This window comes from Pseudorca crassidens, chromosome 19, assembly GCF_039906515.1.
Source record: "Pseudorca crassidens isolate mPseCra1 chromosome 19, mPseCra1.hap1, whole genome shotgun sequence".
NCBI lineage: Eukaryota > Metazoa > Chordata > Mammalia > Artiodactyla > Delphinidae > Pseudorca > Pseudorca crassidens.
This window is the reverse complement of record NC_090314.1, coordinates 12,225,412-12,240,636: the sequence shown is the minus strand read 5'-3', so window position 1 is coordinate 12,240,636 and position 15,225 is coordinate 12,225,412. Positions and strand designations below refer to the sequence as shown.

The 15,225-nt window shown below is 52.6% G+C and overlaps 1 protein-coding gene and 1 long non-coding RNA gene across 16 annotated transcripts in view; one reads left to right on the top strand and one right to left on the bottom strand.

Moving 5' to 3' along the window:
* PELP1 (proline, glutamate and leucine rich protein 1) overlaps positions 1–12,002 on the top strand; it is a 45,639-nt gene extending 33,637 nt beyond the window's left edge. For 3 of the 8 annotated variants that reach the window (XM_067716906.1, XM_067716904.1, XM_067716909.1), the window contains exons 4-17: positions 1,968–2,117; positions 2,358–2,429; positions 6,647–6,706; positions 7,004–7,154; positions 7,340–7,469; positions 7,616–7,703; positions 8,165–8,253; positions 8,332–8,448; positions 8,569–8,716; positions 8,858–9,017; positions 9,746–9,801; positions 9,946–10,152; positions 10,288–11,736; positions 11,859–12,002. In XM_067716906.1, the coding sequence (XP_067573007.1) occupies positions 1,968–2,117; positions 2,358–2,429; positions 6,647–6,706; positions 7,004–7,154; positions 7,340–7,469; positions 7,616–7,703; positions 8,165–8,253; positions 8,332–8,448; positions 8,569–8,716; positions 8,858–9,017; positions 9,746–9,801; positions 9,946–10,152; positions 10,288–11,736; positions 11,859–11,951 (2,970 nt within the window). In that variant the 3' untranslated portion in view covers positions 11,952–12,002. Of the gene's footprint in view, positions 1–1,967; positions 2,118–2,357; positions 2,430–6,107; positions 6,248–6,646; positions 6,707–7,003; positions 7,155–7,339; positions 7,470–7,615; positions 7,704–8,164; positions 8,254–8,331; positions 8,449–8,568; positions 8,717–8,857; positions 9,018–9,745; positions 9,802–9,945; positions 10,153–10,287; positions 11,737–11,858 lie in introns of those variants that run through there. The other 5 variants (XM_067716908.1, XM_067716907.1, XM_067716902.1 and 2 more) reach the window with 5 other exon arrangements.
* Positions 1–15,225, bottom strand: part of LOC137212881 (uncharacterized) — a 155,976-nt gene that overhangs the window by 2,231 nt on the left and 138,520 nt on the right. For 6 of the 8 annotated variants that reach the window (XR_010937672.1, XR_010937670.1, XR_010937673.1 and 3 more), the window contains one exon: positions 10,009–10,125. This is a non-coding gene — a long non-coding RNA (uncharacterized lncRNA). Of the gene's footprint in view, positions 1–2,110; positions 10,126–15,225 lie in introns of those variants that run through there. The other 2 variants (XR_010937668.1, XR_010937669.1) reach the window with 2 other exon arrangements.

Sequence of the window (15,225 nt, the reverse complement as noted above, 5' to 3'; positions counted from 1 at the left end):
ACTGGATCTTGAGGCGCTCCACAGTCAGTGGTCAGGTAGAGGAGGATGAGCTTACAAAGCAGACGAGACAGGACTTCCCTGGTGGCGCAGTGGTTGAGAGTCCGCCTGCCGATGCAGGGGACATGGGTTCGTGCCCCAGTCCGGGAAGATCCCACATGCCGCGGAGCGGCTGGGCCCGTGAGCCAGGCCGCTGAGCCTGCGCGTCCAGAGCCTGTGCTCCGCAACGGGAGAGGCCACAACAGTGAGAGGCCCGTGAACCGCAAAAAAAAAAAAGCAGACAAGACAGAGCAGCAGAAAGGAGATAACCAGGATGGTGGGTTGAATGGAATCCAAATACTTCAGGGAAGACGGAGGAGTCATTTCTCTTTATGCCCTTCTGAGCTGGAATAAGACAAGGACTGAAAATTTTTTATCAGATTTAGCAACTCAAGGGTAATGAGACTGTGAAAGTGTTTTTGGTGGAGCAGTGGACACGGAAGCCAGGTTGCCCTGGGATGAGCAGTGAGTGGGAGAAGGAGTGGAAGTGGAGAAGGTAGGCAGTCCTGTCAAGACGTCTGGCTCTGCTGGTAAGAGGGAGAAACTGGGCAACAGCTGAGATTGGGCAAGTGGAGTCTGGGCTCAGGAGAAGGACTTTTAGGATGGGGGAGACTGGAGCATGCACAAATGTCAGTAGGAAGAATCCTTTTGAAAGGGATTGGAGAGAGGGGGCCAGTTTACAGGGTTAGGTTCTGCGAAGAAGGGAGGGGGGACTATCTAAAGCACCGAGGAGGGATTGTCCTCGGATGGGAGGAGCATCTCCTCTAGTGGGACAGGAGGAAGGAGAGCAGGGATGAGGATGGAGGTGGAGTTTTCAGTTTGGTGGTGGGAAGCTGAGGGAGTGCCCATCTTTGGGCTTCAGCTTTCTCTGAAGTTGCAGGTTAGGTTATACGGAGGTGATGGGAGAGGGGCTGAGTAGCAGAGGGAGTTAACGAGCGAGAGGTGCAGGAGGATTGCTGGACAGTGTTGAGGCCTGCTTGTGGTTGGTAGGCCCACTGAGTCGGACTTCCTAACAAGCATTCTTGTTTGTTTCATTGACACGTGGCGTCTGGTCTAGCAGGGGGTAATGTGCTGAAGGCTTTTCCCTTAGATACATGTTAATTTTCTAGAGAAGTCCTTCTTTATAAATTTAAGCCGTTTTTCCTCCGTGAATTCCACGGTAGGTCTGAGACAGCCAGAAGCAAGCTTGGCGAGATGGGGCGGTTTTGTTGTTTTCTCAGACTTTTCTTGTGGTCTGAGAAGTGCTCCTCTCCATTCCTAGCAGGGAAATGTAGTATGGGAGCAGAAAGAAACTCTTGAGATGCTCTAGTCAGGCAGATCTTTAAAGTATGGCTTTGTTACCTTTTTTCCCCCCAAATTCCTCGGACCCCCAGACGCGCATAGTACTAAAGTGTGAACACACGTCCTGTCTGTAGATGAATGTGTTACTTCGGATGCTCCATATCTCTAATACGCTCTGTCCCTAGTGGATTTTTTTTTTTAATCTATTTATCTTTGGCTGCATTGGATCTTTGTTGCTGTGCACTGGCTTTCTCTAGTTGCGGCGAGCAGGGGCTGCTCTTCGTCGCAGTGCACGGGCTTCTCACTGTGGTGGCTTCTCTTGCTGCGGAGCATGGGCTCTAGGCGCATGGGCTTCAGTAGTTGTGGTGCGCGGGCTCTAGAGCGCAGGCCTAGTAGTTGTGGCGCACAGGCTTAGTTGCTCCGTGGCATGTGGGATCTTCCCGGACCAGGGCTTGAACCCACGTCCCCTGCATTGGCAGGCGGATTCTTAACCACTGCGCCACCAGGGAAGCCCCTGTCCCTAGTAGATTTGATGGTAATGTTGACGTTAACTGGTGTTTGTCAAAAGCCCCATGTTTTCATACCTCTCATTCCTCCTTTCGGTGACCGTGAAGGTGAGGTTGGGAGCATGGGGTGTTGTTGCTCTTTAGTCCCAGGACCCGCCCCCCACGATGGAGCTGGCCGTGGCTGTGCTGGGGGACCTGCTCCGCTACGCGGCCCAGCTCCCCACACTCTTCCGGGACATCTCCATGAACCACCTTCCTGGCCTTCTCACCTCCCTGCTGGGCCTCAGACCGGAGGTGAGACGCCTGCCCGGGTCCCCCTCCCCTGGGCCCATTGCATTGCTTGCCCTCACTGATACCCATTGGGTTAAAGAATGTGATGGGAAGTGATTGGGGAATAGGACTGAAGAAGTGAGAAGGGGTCCGGGCCAAGAAAAAGTATAAGGAGAAGGGACCCTGAGGGGCGCGTGGTGGGGTGGAGATAGGGTCTGGGGCGTTGGGCCCTCGGCCTCTTCCTTACTTTCTGTTTCCCCACAGAGTGAGCTCTCAGCACTGGAAGGAATGAAGGCTTGTATGACCTATTTTCCTCGGGCGTGTGGGTCTCTCAAAGTAAGTGTTCATGGGAACTCCTCTTCCCACAAACATACACCTTGATAGCCGTCTTACCTCAGATTCCGGTGCTGAGATTTCTAAGCTCCTGTCTCCACAGCTCTAATTGTGCCACCTCGTAGCTTTAAATGCATTCTCATTTAATCCTCACAGATAAAGAAATTGAAATTAAGTAACTTGCCTAAGAACTGACGCCAAAGCTCAGGCTCTTACCCCTGGACTCTTTCCTCTCTCTGCCCTGCTTTCTCCATACCTCTAGAATGCCCTGCCCATTTTTCTACCATCTTGTTTTACTTTGTTCCTAAAGCTCTTATGATTTCCTCTGGGAAGGCTTCCTGACTTATTACTTCCCTATATCAGCTTCCCCAGCGCTTCTCTCTCCTTATTTTCCTGACTAATCTGTCACCCTGTCCCCCGAGCTGTCATGGCTGTACAAAGGTGGCTGCACAGCAAAGCCTTATTAGGGCAAACAGGCAGGGTGGATGTGGATCAGGTGAGGGAGGAAGGAGGTCAGTGGAAGAATTCGTTTTATTTTCAAGGAGATAAAATAACAAATATGAATGGTTATCAAATTCTGCCAAAGCAGTAACAGTTAAAGGGCCTTTGGAATTGGTACATTGATTGTTTGCAGAATAATTCAATGCCAAGAAGTACCTAAGAACAAACAGGTGTTCTCCTGTCGATTAGATGTTCTCTCTTGTTTTGATACACTCATCATTGCTTGACAAACCGTTGGGCACCCCCTTTCTCAGATGGAAGCACAAACCTATGGAGAACTGGAATTAGCGGCAAATTAATATATTTTTTTGTATAACTCATGTGGTTAATCACAGTAATTGGTAATACTATACTCAGTATTACCAATTAAGGGGGAGTTTGCCATACAAGTTATCTTGAAAGTAAGCTCACATGGTTCTATGACCAAGTTAAGAAAGTCAGAGGGAAAGGGAACTGGTACTTAGTAGAACTGCTACTCACTATGTGCCAGGCACTCCGCTGTGTGTCTTCTCAGTTTACAGTAATTCTGTAGAGCTGGTGTCACCGAATTAAACAGGAGGAAACGGGTCCAGAAGGGTTTGACTAACACAAGCGTGTGTATCTGGTAGTTGTAGAACCAGGGTGAGAGTGAGAACTATTTGTCCTTCATGCCCATGTTTTTTTCCACCAAACCAAACTCCCCAGGCACTTTTAAGAACGTGGACAGGATTGACAGACAGGCTTCCACACTGATGCCGGCTCTGATCAGTTGTTAGTGGCTTGGGAAGGATCGTGAGCCTGACGCGGAGCTCTGGGGGCACGTGCGCTGTGGTCTGGGAGTGGTACTTTGGTAACTGGTTACTTGCAGTATTTGAAAAGCCCTGGAGCAGGTGATATTTCTCAGTGAACTTGGGTCCCGTCCTTGCTGATGCTTTGCTTTCATATGACTGCCACTAATGGCAGGTAGTAGAATCTTTGGGTAGCAGGGCAGGACTTTGTCAAGAAGGCATTTGGAGTAACTTGGGGATTTTATTAAAGTGTTTTTTTTAACTAAAGTTTACTAAGTTTAGTTTACTAAACTAAACTTTCTTCTAGAATGCTCTGTAAATTAACTTCTTAAATTGCACAGGCTAGATCTTTGTCTCTGACCCCTCATTGGTCAAAGTACGTGAGGTTTTACTGCATACGCCTGCTTTGATTCAGCTTGGTTTGGGGTTATCTATACCTACCTGCATCCTCCCAGGAAAGTGCAGGGAGAATTGAGTGTTATCTATGGGGTCAAGATTTGAGTAGTCAGACTAGCCTGCCCGTGAATCCTCTGCTAGTGCCCCTTAATTTTCGTTGTGAGTGGTGGTCAGGAGAATTCATCTTTAACTCACAGCCTTTTGTCAGACGTGTAGTTTTTGAAGTTATGGCCTGCATTTTAAGTACCTTCTCCAAACCAAACAACAAAACTTTCATATGTTGTTACGGGGTGCATATGCCTTTATTTCTCTAAGAATACAGTGTCATCTGGAGAACTTCCCTCTGTTGAGGAGTCTGGCTTTGTCTGTTGCCTACATGGCAGATAAGACTCTGTCTTGTGTGGAGGCCCCAGGGGCAGTTTGTACTTGAAACGTCTTGCAGACCAGTACTTAGGAACTGATAATTGGAGTGTCTATCTGTTCTCTATTCCATCCCCCAGAAGCTCCCAGGGCAATTACAATCTCCAAGCTCAGGATGACCCCTCCCAAATGAGGTATCTCAGGCATTCTGAGTCCATGCAGTCAGTCCTGTAGAGGCGTTACCGTTCCTCCTCGACAGATTATTTGTTCCCTGGAATGAGTGGGAAGACTCACCCCACTCTTAAGAGACACCCAGGACGTACTGTGTGTGCACGCGTGCTTGCGTTTCCAGTGAAATGTTCCAAGTGAGCCGTTACTTTGGTTGGCTTTGCAGGTCACTTGGGGTAGACCTGTGGTCAGAGCCATGTCCCTGTACTTTGCTTGACTGCAGTCACGTAAGCAGACTTTTGGTGGCCTCAGTCCAGCTTTTTGACTCAGAGTCTCAGGGAAAGCGTGAGCAGTAAGTTGGCCAAAAGGGCCGAGTGCCACTGTAGATAAGGCTTTGGCGACTCTCTGTCATCCTTGGAGAAGCCGGTGTCAGGAGACCTGTGGGCGGTTGCTGCTTTTGGTTTGAAGTGTGCAGAACCCTACCACACCGGACCTGAAAATGCTTTCCAAGTCCCAAGGGAAACGGTTCTAGGCCTTCTCATACCCTGGGATCAGCTGTAACAGTGCTTGTCTCATGGTGAGAATCCTGCAGTGGAACGTGGGAAACCAGATGTGGTTCCTGCCACAGGGCGATGGCAGGGAGCCCTTGGAGGGCTGCTTTCTGAACCATACACTGCTAGACCTCCGTGCCTGCTTCCTCCCATAAGTCCCCTGCTGCGTACCTGGTGCCACTGTTGATTTGTCTTCCTTGTCTTCTGGAAGTTTACCTTTGTGCATGTGATGCCGCCATCCCCTGATGAGGTCCATACACACTAGCCTGGGATTTAAGGCCGGCCTGCTTCTCCATGGGCCTCTTGTGAGCCTGGAGCTCTCCTCATGGTGTCCCTCCCTCTGTCTCCTTATCCGGGTCCTCCCTTTTCTCCCCAACCCAGCTCAGTCCTGCCTCTCAGCATCAGTCCCTCCTGACCCTCCCTCTCTGTTTTCCACGCATTTGTCTTCCCGACTCTTACACCCACTGAAGGTGGAAATCCTGTTATACTTCAGCGTTCTCACCCTTTTTGTGCCATAGACCTCTTCGAATGTTTTTAAATCCATAAAATACATGGAGTTGCAAGGGACACTGATTCTGTTGAAATGTATACTTTAAAAAATTGTGATAGAGTGGGATGTGCTGCTTCACTAACGTGTCAAATAACAGGATCTAGCAGCAGGTCTGGTAACTAAGTTTCAAATTAGTGATGCACGTGAATGATAATTCAAGATAACTGTTTACAACTATATGTAACGTGAAATGAAAATAAGTGATTTCTGATGGTGACAGTCAGAGGTACTGCTGATACTACTGTGGCTTTTTGTCTACATATACAGTAAAAAAAAAAAAAAATTATACTTCATTTACAGGTTAGTGAAAATGATTTAAAAAATTTCCCTTCCATGTTCACAGGCCCCTTTGATTCTACCTCCAGCTAAATGGGGCCCCAGTTAAACAGTCCTGTGCCGGCGCCTTCACATAGCAGGCGGAGTACTGTTGTTGGCTAACTGACAGGTCGCTGCTCTGAGATGTGCTACCTCAGTCCTGCTGGGCAGCCTTTCCTTCTCTCTCCACCTTGTCCTGCCCTCGCACCTCTGGTTAGTGCCGCACCTCCCAGCTTGGACCCTTGCTTCTTGTCTGAGCTGGCAGGGAGTTGGGGCGTGGAGGTAGCTGCTTTTCAGTGCTGTGTCTTTGGCTTGAGGGAGATGACTGTCATTTTGCAAAGACTGGCAGGAGGGGGCCCAGTCGTCTGTGGGACACAGGCCTCAAACAGGGAGGCTAAGGACAAGAGGCGACATTCAGGGTGTCTTTCTGCCATGAGAGCATGTCTGCACCCAGGCATGATGCCCCTTAGAGTGTGGTGCTTCCTTGTCTGCAGGAAAGAAAAAGGCCTTAGATCCTGGGCCTCGATTCTGCTGCTGGGAATGGGCGGGGTCTATGTCTCTGGCCCTTGGAGCTGACTCACCAGCCTCTCCCTTTCTTTCCCTCTAATCCAGGGCAAGCTGGCCTCATTTTTCCTGTCTCGGGTGGATGCCTTGAGCCCTCAGCTCCAGCAGGTAAAGGGAAAGGAGGGAGATGGAGAGCCTGGGGTCTGAGCTGGAGCTTCTTTTCTCTATTTTTCTGTCTGTTACTGCTTTTCGACCACGGTCTCACTCCCCTCCCTGTGAACATACGCAGTAAACACAAGTCGTGACTTCTGCCTCCGTGTCTCCATCTGTCTTTCTGCCCCGTAGTCCCTTCCATTTTCCTTCAGAGCTCTCTTTGATCTCCATCTTCCTGGGCATTGGTGGGGTTGGGATTCCATGGCTGGGCTGGATTCCCATCTGACCAGGGTTCCAACCTGTCTTCTGCAGTTGGCCTGTGAGTGTTACTCCCGGCTGCCCTCTCTAGGGGCTGGCTTCTCCCAGGGCCTGAAGCACACGGACAGCTGGGAGCAGGAGCTGCACAGCCTGCTGACCTCTCTGCACAGCCTGCTTGGGGCCCTGTATGCGGGGGCGGACACGGGTAGGGACTGTGGCTGCTGTGGTCGGTGGCACGGTGGTGAGGGGAGCAGGGGGCTGGTCTGGAGAGGCGGGGCCTTTGAGTTCTAGGCAAAAGGGAGTAGAATATGGGTGGGTCCTCCACCAGAATGGAGGAGGAGGGGATGGAAGACAGACCTGGCGTGTGAAGGTGTTTGTGTTTCTGTCCAGCTCCTATGCAGTACGAAGGCCCTGGGGTGGAGACGCTGCTCTCCCCCTCAGAAGATGGCGATGCCCATGTCCTTCTCCGGCTTTGGCAGAGGTTTTCCGGGCTGGCCCGCTGCCTGGGGCTCATGCTCAGGTGTGTGAGTGTCAGAGGGAGCGAGGGCCTGGAGCAGGAGGGGCCAAGATGGGTGTCGTCTTCATTATGAGGAGGGAGGTTGAGGGTGGGTGTGGAGTCGCCCTGGGCCCCCACGCTGAGGATCTCCCTGCTCTGATTCTCGTTAGCTCCGAGTTCGGCGCTCCCGTGTCCGTCCCCGTGCAGGAAATCCTGGATCTTATCTGCCGGACCCTCAGCGTCAGTGCCAAGAACATCGTAAGTGGAGTTTGTGCCCTGTTCACAGCGCTTGCCCAGGATGCAGGGCAGCCGGGCAAGCAGTGTGGGCTGTGGCTCCCGAAGTGATGTCGCCTGAGGTTGCCCCGGCCAGCTCCTTACCTCTCCAGATGCCGTTATTCCCGTGCTCCCGGCACACGCACATCAGTGCCAATTCGCTCCCATGTTGCGGGAGCACTTGTAGCAGGTGCTTCCTCAGGGGAGGGTGAGCTGGGGGCCAGCTGTGTCACTGCCGCGAGGTTCGGCCGTCCCTCCCTCATCCTCCTTGCAGGGTCTGCTGAGGAGGATGGCAGTTAGATCTTGTTGGGGGAGTTGGGGTCGGGTGTGGGTTCCTTACCTGCGTGCACACGTGTATTCAGTCACATGCATGTATCCTGCTTCCATTTCTCTTTCTTTGCCTCACTTTCTTCCCCCACTCCTTACTCTGCTAATTTTTTCTGCAGAGTTTGCTTGGGGACGGTCCCCTGCGGTTGCTGCTGCTGCCCTCCCTCCACCTGGAAGCCTTGGACCTGCTCTCTGCACTCATCCTCGCGTGAGTGGGGTCGGGAGGATGCGGTGCAGGGCTGGGATGTGCTAGGAGCAGGGGTCACTGTTCTGTCTTCGCCCCCAGGTGTAGAGGCCGGCTCTTGCGCTTTGGGGCCCTGATCAGCCGCCTGCTTCCCCAGGTTCTCAATGCCTGGAGCATTGGGAGGGACAGCCTCTCTCCAGGCCAGGAGAGGCCTTACAGGTGACCATCTAGGAATAGAATAAAGAGGAGAGGGTGGGTGAGGGGGTGCCGGTGGACCAGGGGTGCCGGCGGCTGGGACATCGACTCCCTTTCACAAGCTGCCCTCTGCTCCTCCCACAGCACTATGCGGACCAAGGTGTACACTGTCCTGGAGCTGTGGGTGCAGGTGTGTGGGGCCTCGGCAGGAGTGCTTCAGGGGGGAGCCTCGGGTGAGGCCCTGCTCACCCACCTGCTCAGTGACATCTCCCCGCCGGCTGATGCCCTCAAAGTGAGTGAGGCCTCTGCCCCTGTCCCGGGACCCCATCCTGCGCCCCTTGTCCTCACCAGCCTCGCCACCAGACACTGCCTTCTGACTGTCCTGCCTTCCTGTTGGCCGGTGTGTGTGATTTATGTTCCCCTCCCCCGCCAGCTGCGCAGTCCCCGGGGGAGCCCTGATGGGGGTTTGCAGACCGGGAAGCCCAGCGCCCCCAAGAAGCTAAAGCTGGACATGGGGGAGGCTCTGGCCCCGCCCAGCCACCGGAAAGGGGACAGCAATGCCAACAGTGACGTGTGTGCAGCTGCGCTGAGAGGTGGGTGAGGCCTGTGCCCTGCACCTCAGCGCACTGGGATGGCCTGGGGTGATAGCCCCAAACCAGTCGTTGAGGTGGAGGGTGTAGAAAAAATGCAGACCCAGCTAAGAGCCTGTGGCGAAGCTACGCCACCCCCAGGGCTGCAGGTGGAATCTTGGGTCCTGTTGTTAGGTGGAGTGCTGGTGTTGACACCACCCCTCCAGGGTCTCAGCTATCTTTGTTCGTGCATCCCCTGTACGTGCCAAGTGCTGTTCTAGTACAAGAGGGCAGGGCTGGGAAGAGGACAAAATCCCTGGGCTGTGGAGCTCACACTCCCCAGGCGGGCTGCTCAGTGGGGCTTCCTGCTTCTAAGTTGCTAATCTGGACGCAGAAGTGACTTTCTTTTGGGTCCCGTGTATTTCACTGCCCTCCAGCCCCCCACTGCCCTCCAGCCCCCCACCCCCCGTGTGAAGGGAAGTGCCAGCTCTCCCCAAATACGTAAACGCACATTTATAATGTTGTACCTCCATCATCTGTCTCATTTACATAATGTTGTCAACAGCTTAGGTAGTAGGGATACGTTTAGGATCCCCATTTTATAGTTGAGAAAACAAACTTAAAGGAGTTACGTGACTTGCCTGAGGTGGGCCGTGGCAGAGTGGGGTGCTCAGCTGGGGCCATGTGCTTCAGAAGCCCTGGCTCGTCATCGTGTAGCCGCCCACCTCTGACATACTGGTCTCCTTCCCCAGGCCTCAGCCGGACCGTCCTCATGTGCGGGCCTCTCATCAAGGAGGAGACTCACAGGGTGAGTGGAGCCTGGTCCCCACGGAGGTGGGGAGGAGCCACAGCTCTGTACCTGTCGGGGGCTCATTCACACCAGGAAGTAGGCCCCGGAGAAGGGTTGGCTCGTCGTGGTGTCGTCTCAAGGTGTGCTCTCTGTCCTTTTCAGAGACTGCATGATCTGGTCCTGCCACTGGTCATGGGCGTCCAGCAGGGCGAGGTCCTAGGCAGCTCCCCGTATACCAGCTCGCGCTGCCGCCGGGAACTCTACCGCCTGCTGCTGGCTCTGCTGCTGGCGCCTTCTCCTCGCTGCCCGCCTCCTCTCGCCTGTGCCCTGCAGGCCTTCTCCCTGGGCCAGAGAGAAGACAGCCTTGAGGTAACTGCGGAGTGTGGCCAAATCCACCTCGTGGGTTCCTGGATTCTCGTTTCTGATGCTGGTCGGCATTCCCTCCCTGGTTTCGTGAAGGCCCACATCCCTGATGCTTGCTTTCGCCCTTTTTTCCCTCCTCAGGTCTCCGCTTTCTGCTCAGAAGCACTGGTGACCTGTGCAGCTCTGACCCATCCCCGGGTTCCTCCCCTGCAGACCATGGGCCCTGCCTGCCCCACCCCTGCCCCAGTTCCCCCTCCTGAGGCTCCATCTCCGTTCAGGGCTCCAGCTTTTCATCCCCCAGGCCCCATGCCCTCTGTGGGTCCCATGCCCTCGGTGGGCCCCATGCCCTCAGCAGGCCCCATGCCTTCCCCAGGCCCTGTGCCCCCAGCGGGCCCCATGCCCTCAGTGGGCCCCATGCCCCCAGCACGCCCTGGACCTCCAGCCACAGCCAACCACTTAGGCCTCTCCGTCCCAGGCCTGGTGTCTGTATCCCCCCGGCTCCTTCCTGGCCCTGAGAACCACCGGGCAGGCTCAAACGAGGATGCTGTCCTTGCCCCTAGTGGCACTCCTCCACCTACTATACCCCCAGATGAGACTTTTGGGGGAAGGGTGCCCAGACCAGCCTTTGTCCACTATGATAAGGAGGAGGCGTCCGATGTGGAGATTTCCTTGGAAAGCGACTCTGATGACAGTGTGGTGATCGTGCCTGAGGGGCTGCCACCCCTGCCACCCCCACCCACCTCGGGTACCACACCCCCGCCTGCAGCCCCGGTTGGGCCCCCAACAGCCTCCCCTCCTGTGCCAGCCAAGGAGGAGCCAGAAGAGCTGCCTGCGGCCCCGGGGCCTCTCCCTCCGCCACCTCCCCCTCCTGTTCCTGGCCCTGTGGCACTCCCACCACCCCAGCTGGTCCCTGAAGGGACTCCCAGTGGCGGAGGACCCCCAGCCCTAGAAGAAGATTTGACAGTTATTAACATCAACAGCAGTGAGGAGGAGGAGGACGACGACGAGGAAGACGAGGACGAGGAGGATTTTGAGGAGGAGGAGGAGGAGGAGGAAGAGGAGGAGTATTTTGAGGAGGAGGAAGAAGAGGAAGAAGAGTTTGAGGAGGAGTTTGAGGAAGAAGAAGGTGAGTTAGAGGAGGAAGAAGAGGACGAGGACGAGGAGGAAGAGGTGGAAGAGGTGGAGTTCGGCCCGGCGGGCGGGGAGGTGGAAGAAGGAGGGCCTGCACCCCCAAGCCTGCCTCCAGCTCTGCCCCCCGCCGCATCCCCCAAGGTGCAGCCGCAGCCAGAACCGGAACCCGGGCTGCTGCTGGAAGTGGAGGAGCCGGGGGCTGAGGAGGGGCCTGGGGCCGAGACGGCCCCCACACTGGCCCCCGAGGTGCTCCCCTCCCAGGGGGAGGTGGAGAGGGAAGGGGGGAGCCCCCCTGCAGTGCCACCTCCTCAGGAGCTTGTTGAAGAGGAGCCCTCTGTGCCCCCAACCCTGCTGGAAGAGGGGGCTGAGGGTGGGGGTGACAAGGTACCAACCCCACCAGAGGCATCTGCAGCAGAAGAGATGGAAGCAGAGGCAGAGGCAGCAGCTCTCCAGGAAAAGGTGAGCGGGCCGGGCGGGGAGAAGTGGTGCTGGCTGCTTGCGCAGCCTGACCCACTCTTCAGTGTGTGTGTGTGTGTGTGTGTGTGTGACTGTTTTGGATTTGATGTCTTTGTCCCTCAAAGGAGCAGGATGACACAGCTGCCATGCTGGCTGACTTCATTGATTGCCCCCCTGATGATGAGAAGCCACCACCTGCCACAGAGCCTGATTCCTAGCCCTCTCCCACACCTCTCACTCTTCGTTTCCAATAAAGTTATGTCCTTGGATAGCGACTGCTGCTTCTGCCTTTTGCCACCACAGTGTCCCCAGCTGGGCTTGTCCTGTACCCATAGTGTTTCCCAAACGTGTCCATGGCTGTCCTGTTAGCTCCACCGTCCAGAAGAGGAGCCATTGACTTACAGGGGTAACAGCCTGTCCTGTTGCTCAGCAAGTCAGTGTCAAAAGTGTTGAATTTTTGCCTGGTGCTCTTGCTGATGCTAAGTGTGTGCTGGGTTGCCTGGAGAAGGAGAAGAAGGAAGTAGCCCTGCTTCTGTGAGTAATCCAGGTGTGGGAGTATGTGGGAAATTTATGGGATTAAGTGTCCTAGTGAGTGAACCTGTGTATACACACAGCCCCTTGGTCTCAAAGAGCAGGCTAAGTGACTGTGATGGAACTTTAGAAAATTACGATAAGGTACAGAGGAGTTTAATCATTGACTTCTCTGAACTGGGAACTTGGGTGTCTTAAATTATAGGGGCATCCATCGTGGATATGGGGGATGAGCTCTATTCTGGGACTGGTCCTTCCAGTGACAACATCCCCGCCCAACACCTCCCTGGCAGGAATTTGACAAGCTCACCTCTAGCCTTCCTACTCACTCTTGAGATTTGGACATTTCCCAGCCAGTGTCTGATCCCTTTAAGCATTTATAGACTATATATATTCTAGGACTTGTTGGGATGCACATGTGAGCATCACCCAGAGTTGTGTATGTGAGAGGGTATTGAGGTTTATGGGCTTGAGGTAGATGCCTCATGGTTTTTTTCAGTCTGTGAACATGAGTAAAGTGCCTTGGAAATGCAGAAAGGGTGGTGACTTCCCAACTGCCTGTATCCTGAAGGGCCTCTTTGAGAAGTGACATTTGTGCCAATTTTTGGAAGATTAGTAGGCGTTTAAAAAAATTTTCCACCCCCTTGGAAGGAGACAAGATGGCGGAGTAGGAACTTGAGTTCACCCCCTCACAGGAAAACACCAAAATCACCACTAACAGCTGAATAATCATCGACAAAAAAGACTGGAACCTACCAGAAAAGATAATCTACATCCAAAGACAAAGAAGAAGCACAACAAGGCGGTGGGAGGGGTGCTTTCGTGATACCAAATCCCATACCCACCAGGTGGGCAACCTACAAGCTGGAAAATAATTATATTGAAGAGGTTCTCTCACAGGAGTGAGCATTCTGAGCCCCATGTCAAGCTCCCCAGCCTGGGGGTCTGGCCTTGGGAGGAGGAGCCACTAGAGCATTTGGCTTTGAAGGCCAGTGGGCCTTGAGTGCAGGAGCTACACAGGACTGGGAGAAACAGAGACTCCATTCTTGGAGGGCACACACGGGGTTTCGCATGCACTGGTACCCAGGGCAAGGCAGTGACCTCCTTAGGAGCCGGGGCCAGACCTACCTGCGGGTCTTGGAGGGTCTCCTGGGGAGGTGGGGGTTGGCTGTGGCTCACTGTGTGGGCAAGGACACTGGTGGCAGAGGCCCCAGGGAATATTCATTGATGTGAGCTCTCCCAGAGGTTGCCATTTTGGCATGGAGACCTAGCCCCACTCAACAGCCTGCAGGCTCCCAGGCCAAACAACCAACAGTGTCGGAAGCCAGCCCCAGCCATCAGCAGACAGGCTGCCTAAAGACGTCCTGAGCACACAGCTGCCTCTAAACACACCCCTTGAAATGGCCCTGTCCACCAGAGGGCCAAGATCCAGCTCCACCCACTAGTGGGCAGGCACCAGTCCCTCCCACCAGGAATCCTACACAAGCCCCTGGACCAACCTCACCCATCAGGGGCAGACACCAGAAGGATAAGGAACTTCAAGTCTGCAGCCTGAAACGGAGACCACAGACACAGAAAGTCAGACAAAATGAGACAGCAGAGAAATATGTTCCAGATGAAGGAACAAGATAAAACCCCAGAAGAACACCTAAGTGAAGTGGAGATAGGCAATCTGCCTGAAAAAGAATTCAGAGAATGAGAGTAAAGATGATGCAAGATCTCAGAAAAAGAATGGAAGCACAGACCAAGAAGATACAAGAAATGTTTAACAAGGAGCTAGAAGATTTAAAGAACAAGGAGCTAGAAGATTTAAAGAACAGATGAACAATACAATAACTGAAATGAAAAATACACTAGAGGGCATCAATAGCAGAATAAATGAGGCAGAACAAATATGTGAGTTGGAAGACATTGGTGGAAATCACTGCTGCAGAACAGAATAAAGAAAAAAGAATGAAAAGAAACGAGGACAGTCTAAGAGGCCTCTGGGACAACATTAAATGCACCAACATTTACATTATAGGGGTCCCAGAAGGAGAAGAGAGAAAGGGCCTGAGAAAATATTTGAAGAGATAGCTGAAAACTTCCCTAACATGGGAAAGGAAACACTCACGTCCAGGAAGCGCAGAGAGTCCCATACAGAATAAACCTAAGGAGGAACATGCCAAGACGCATATTAATCAAACTGACGAAAACTAAAGACAGAGAAAATATTAAAAGCAATAAAGAAAAAGCAGCAAATAACATACAAGGGAATCCCCATATGGTTATCAGCTGAATTTTCAGCACAAACCCTGCAGGCCATAAGGAAACAGCACAATATATTTAGCGATGAAAGGGAAAAACCTACAGCCAGGAAAACTTGACCCAGCAAGGCTCTCATTCAGTTTCAACAGAGAAATCAAAAGCTTTACAGACAAGCAAACACTAAGAGAATTCAGCACCACCAAACCAGCTTTACAACAAATGCTAAAGGAACTTCTCTAGGTGGAGAAGGAAAGGTCATAATCAGAAACAAAATTACAAATCATAAAGTCAAGAGTATAGTAAAGGTAGGAAATCATCCACACACAAATATGATATCAAAAACAGCAATTTTGAAAAGAGGAGAGCACAAATGCAGGATACTGGATATGCATTTGAAATTAAGAGACCGGTAACTTCAAACAATCCTGTATATATACAGACTTCTGTATCAAAACCTCATGGTAACTGCAAATAAAAAATCTACAGTAGATAACACACACAAAAAAGAAAAAGCAATCCAAACACAACTCTAAAGATAGTCATCGAATACCAAGAGAAGAGAATGAAAGAGGAAGGGAAGAAAAAAGACTTAGAAACCAAATCCTAACAATTAACAAAATGGCAATAAGAACATACATATCGATAATTACCTCAAATGTAAATGGACTAAATGCTCCAACCAAAGGACATAGACTGGCTGAATGGATTAAGAAA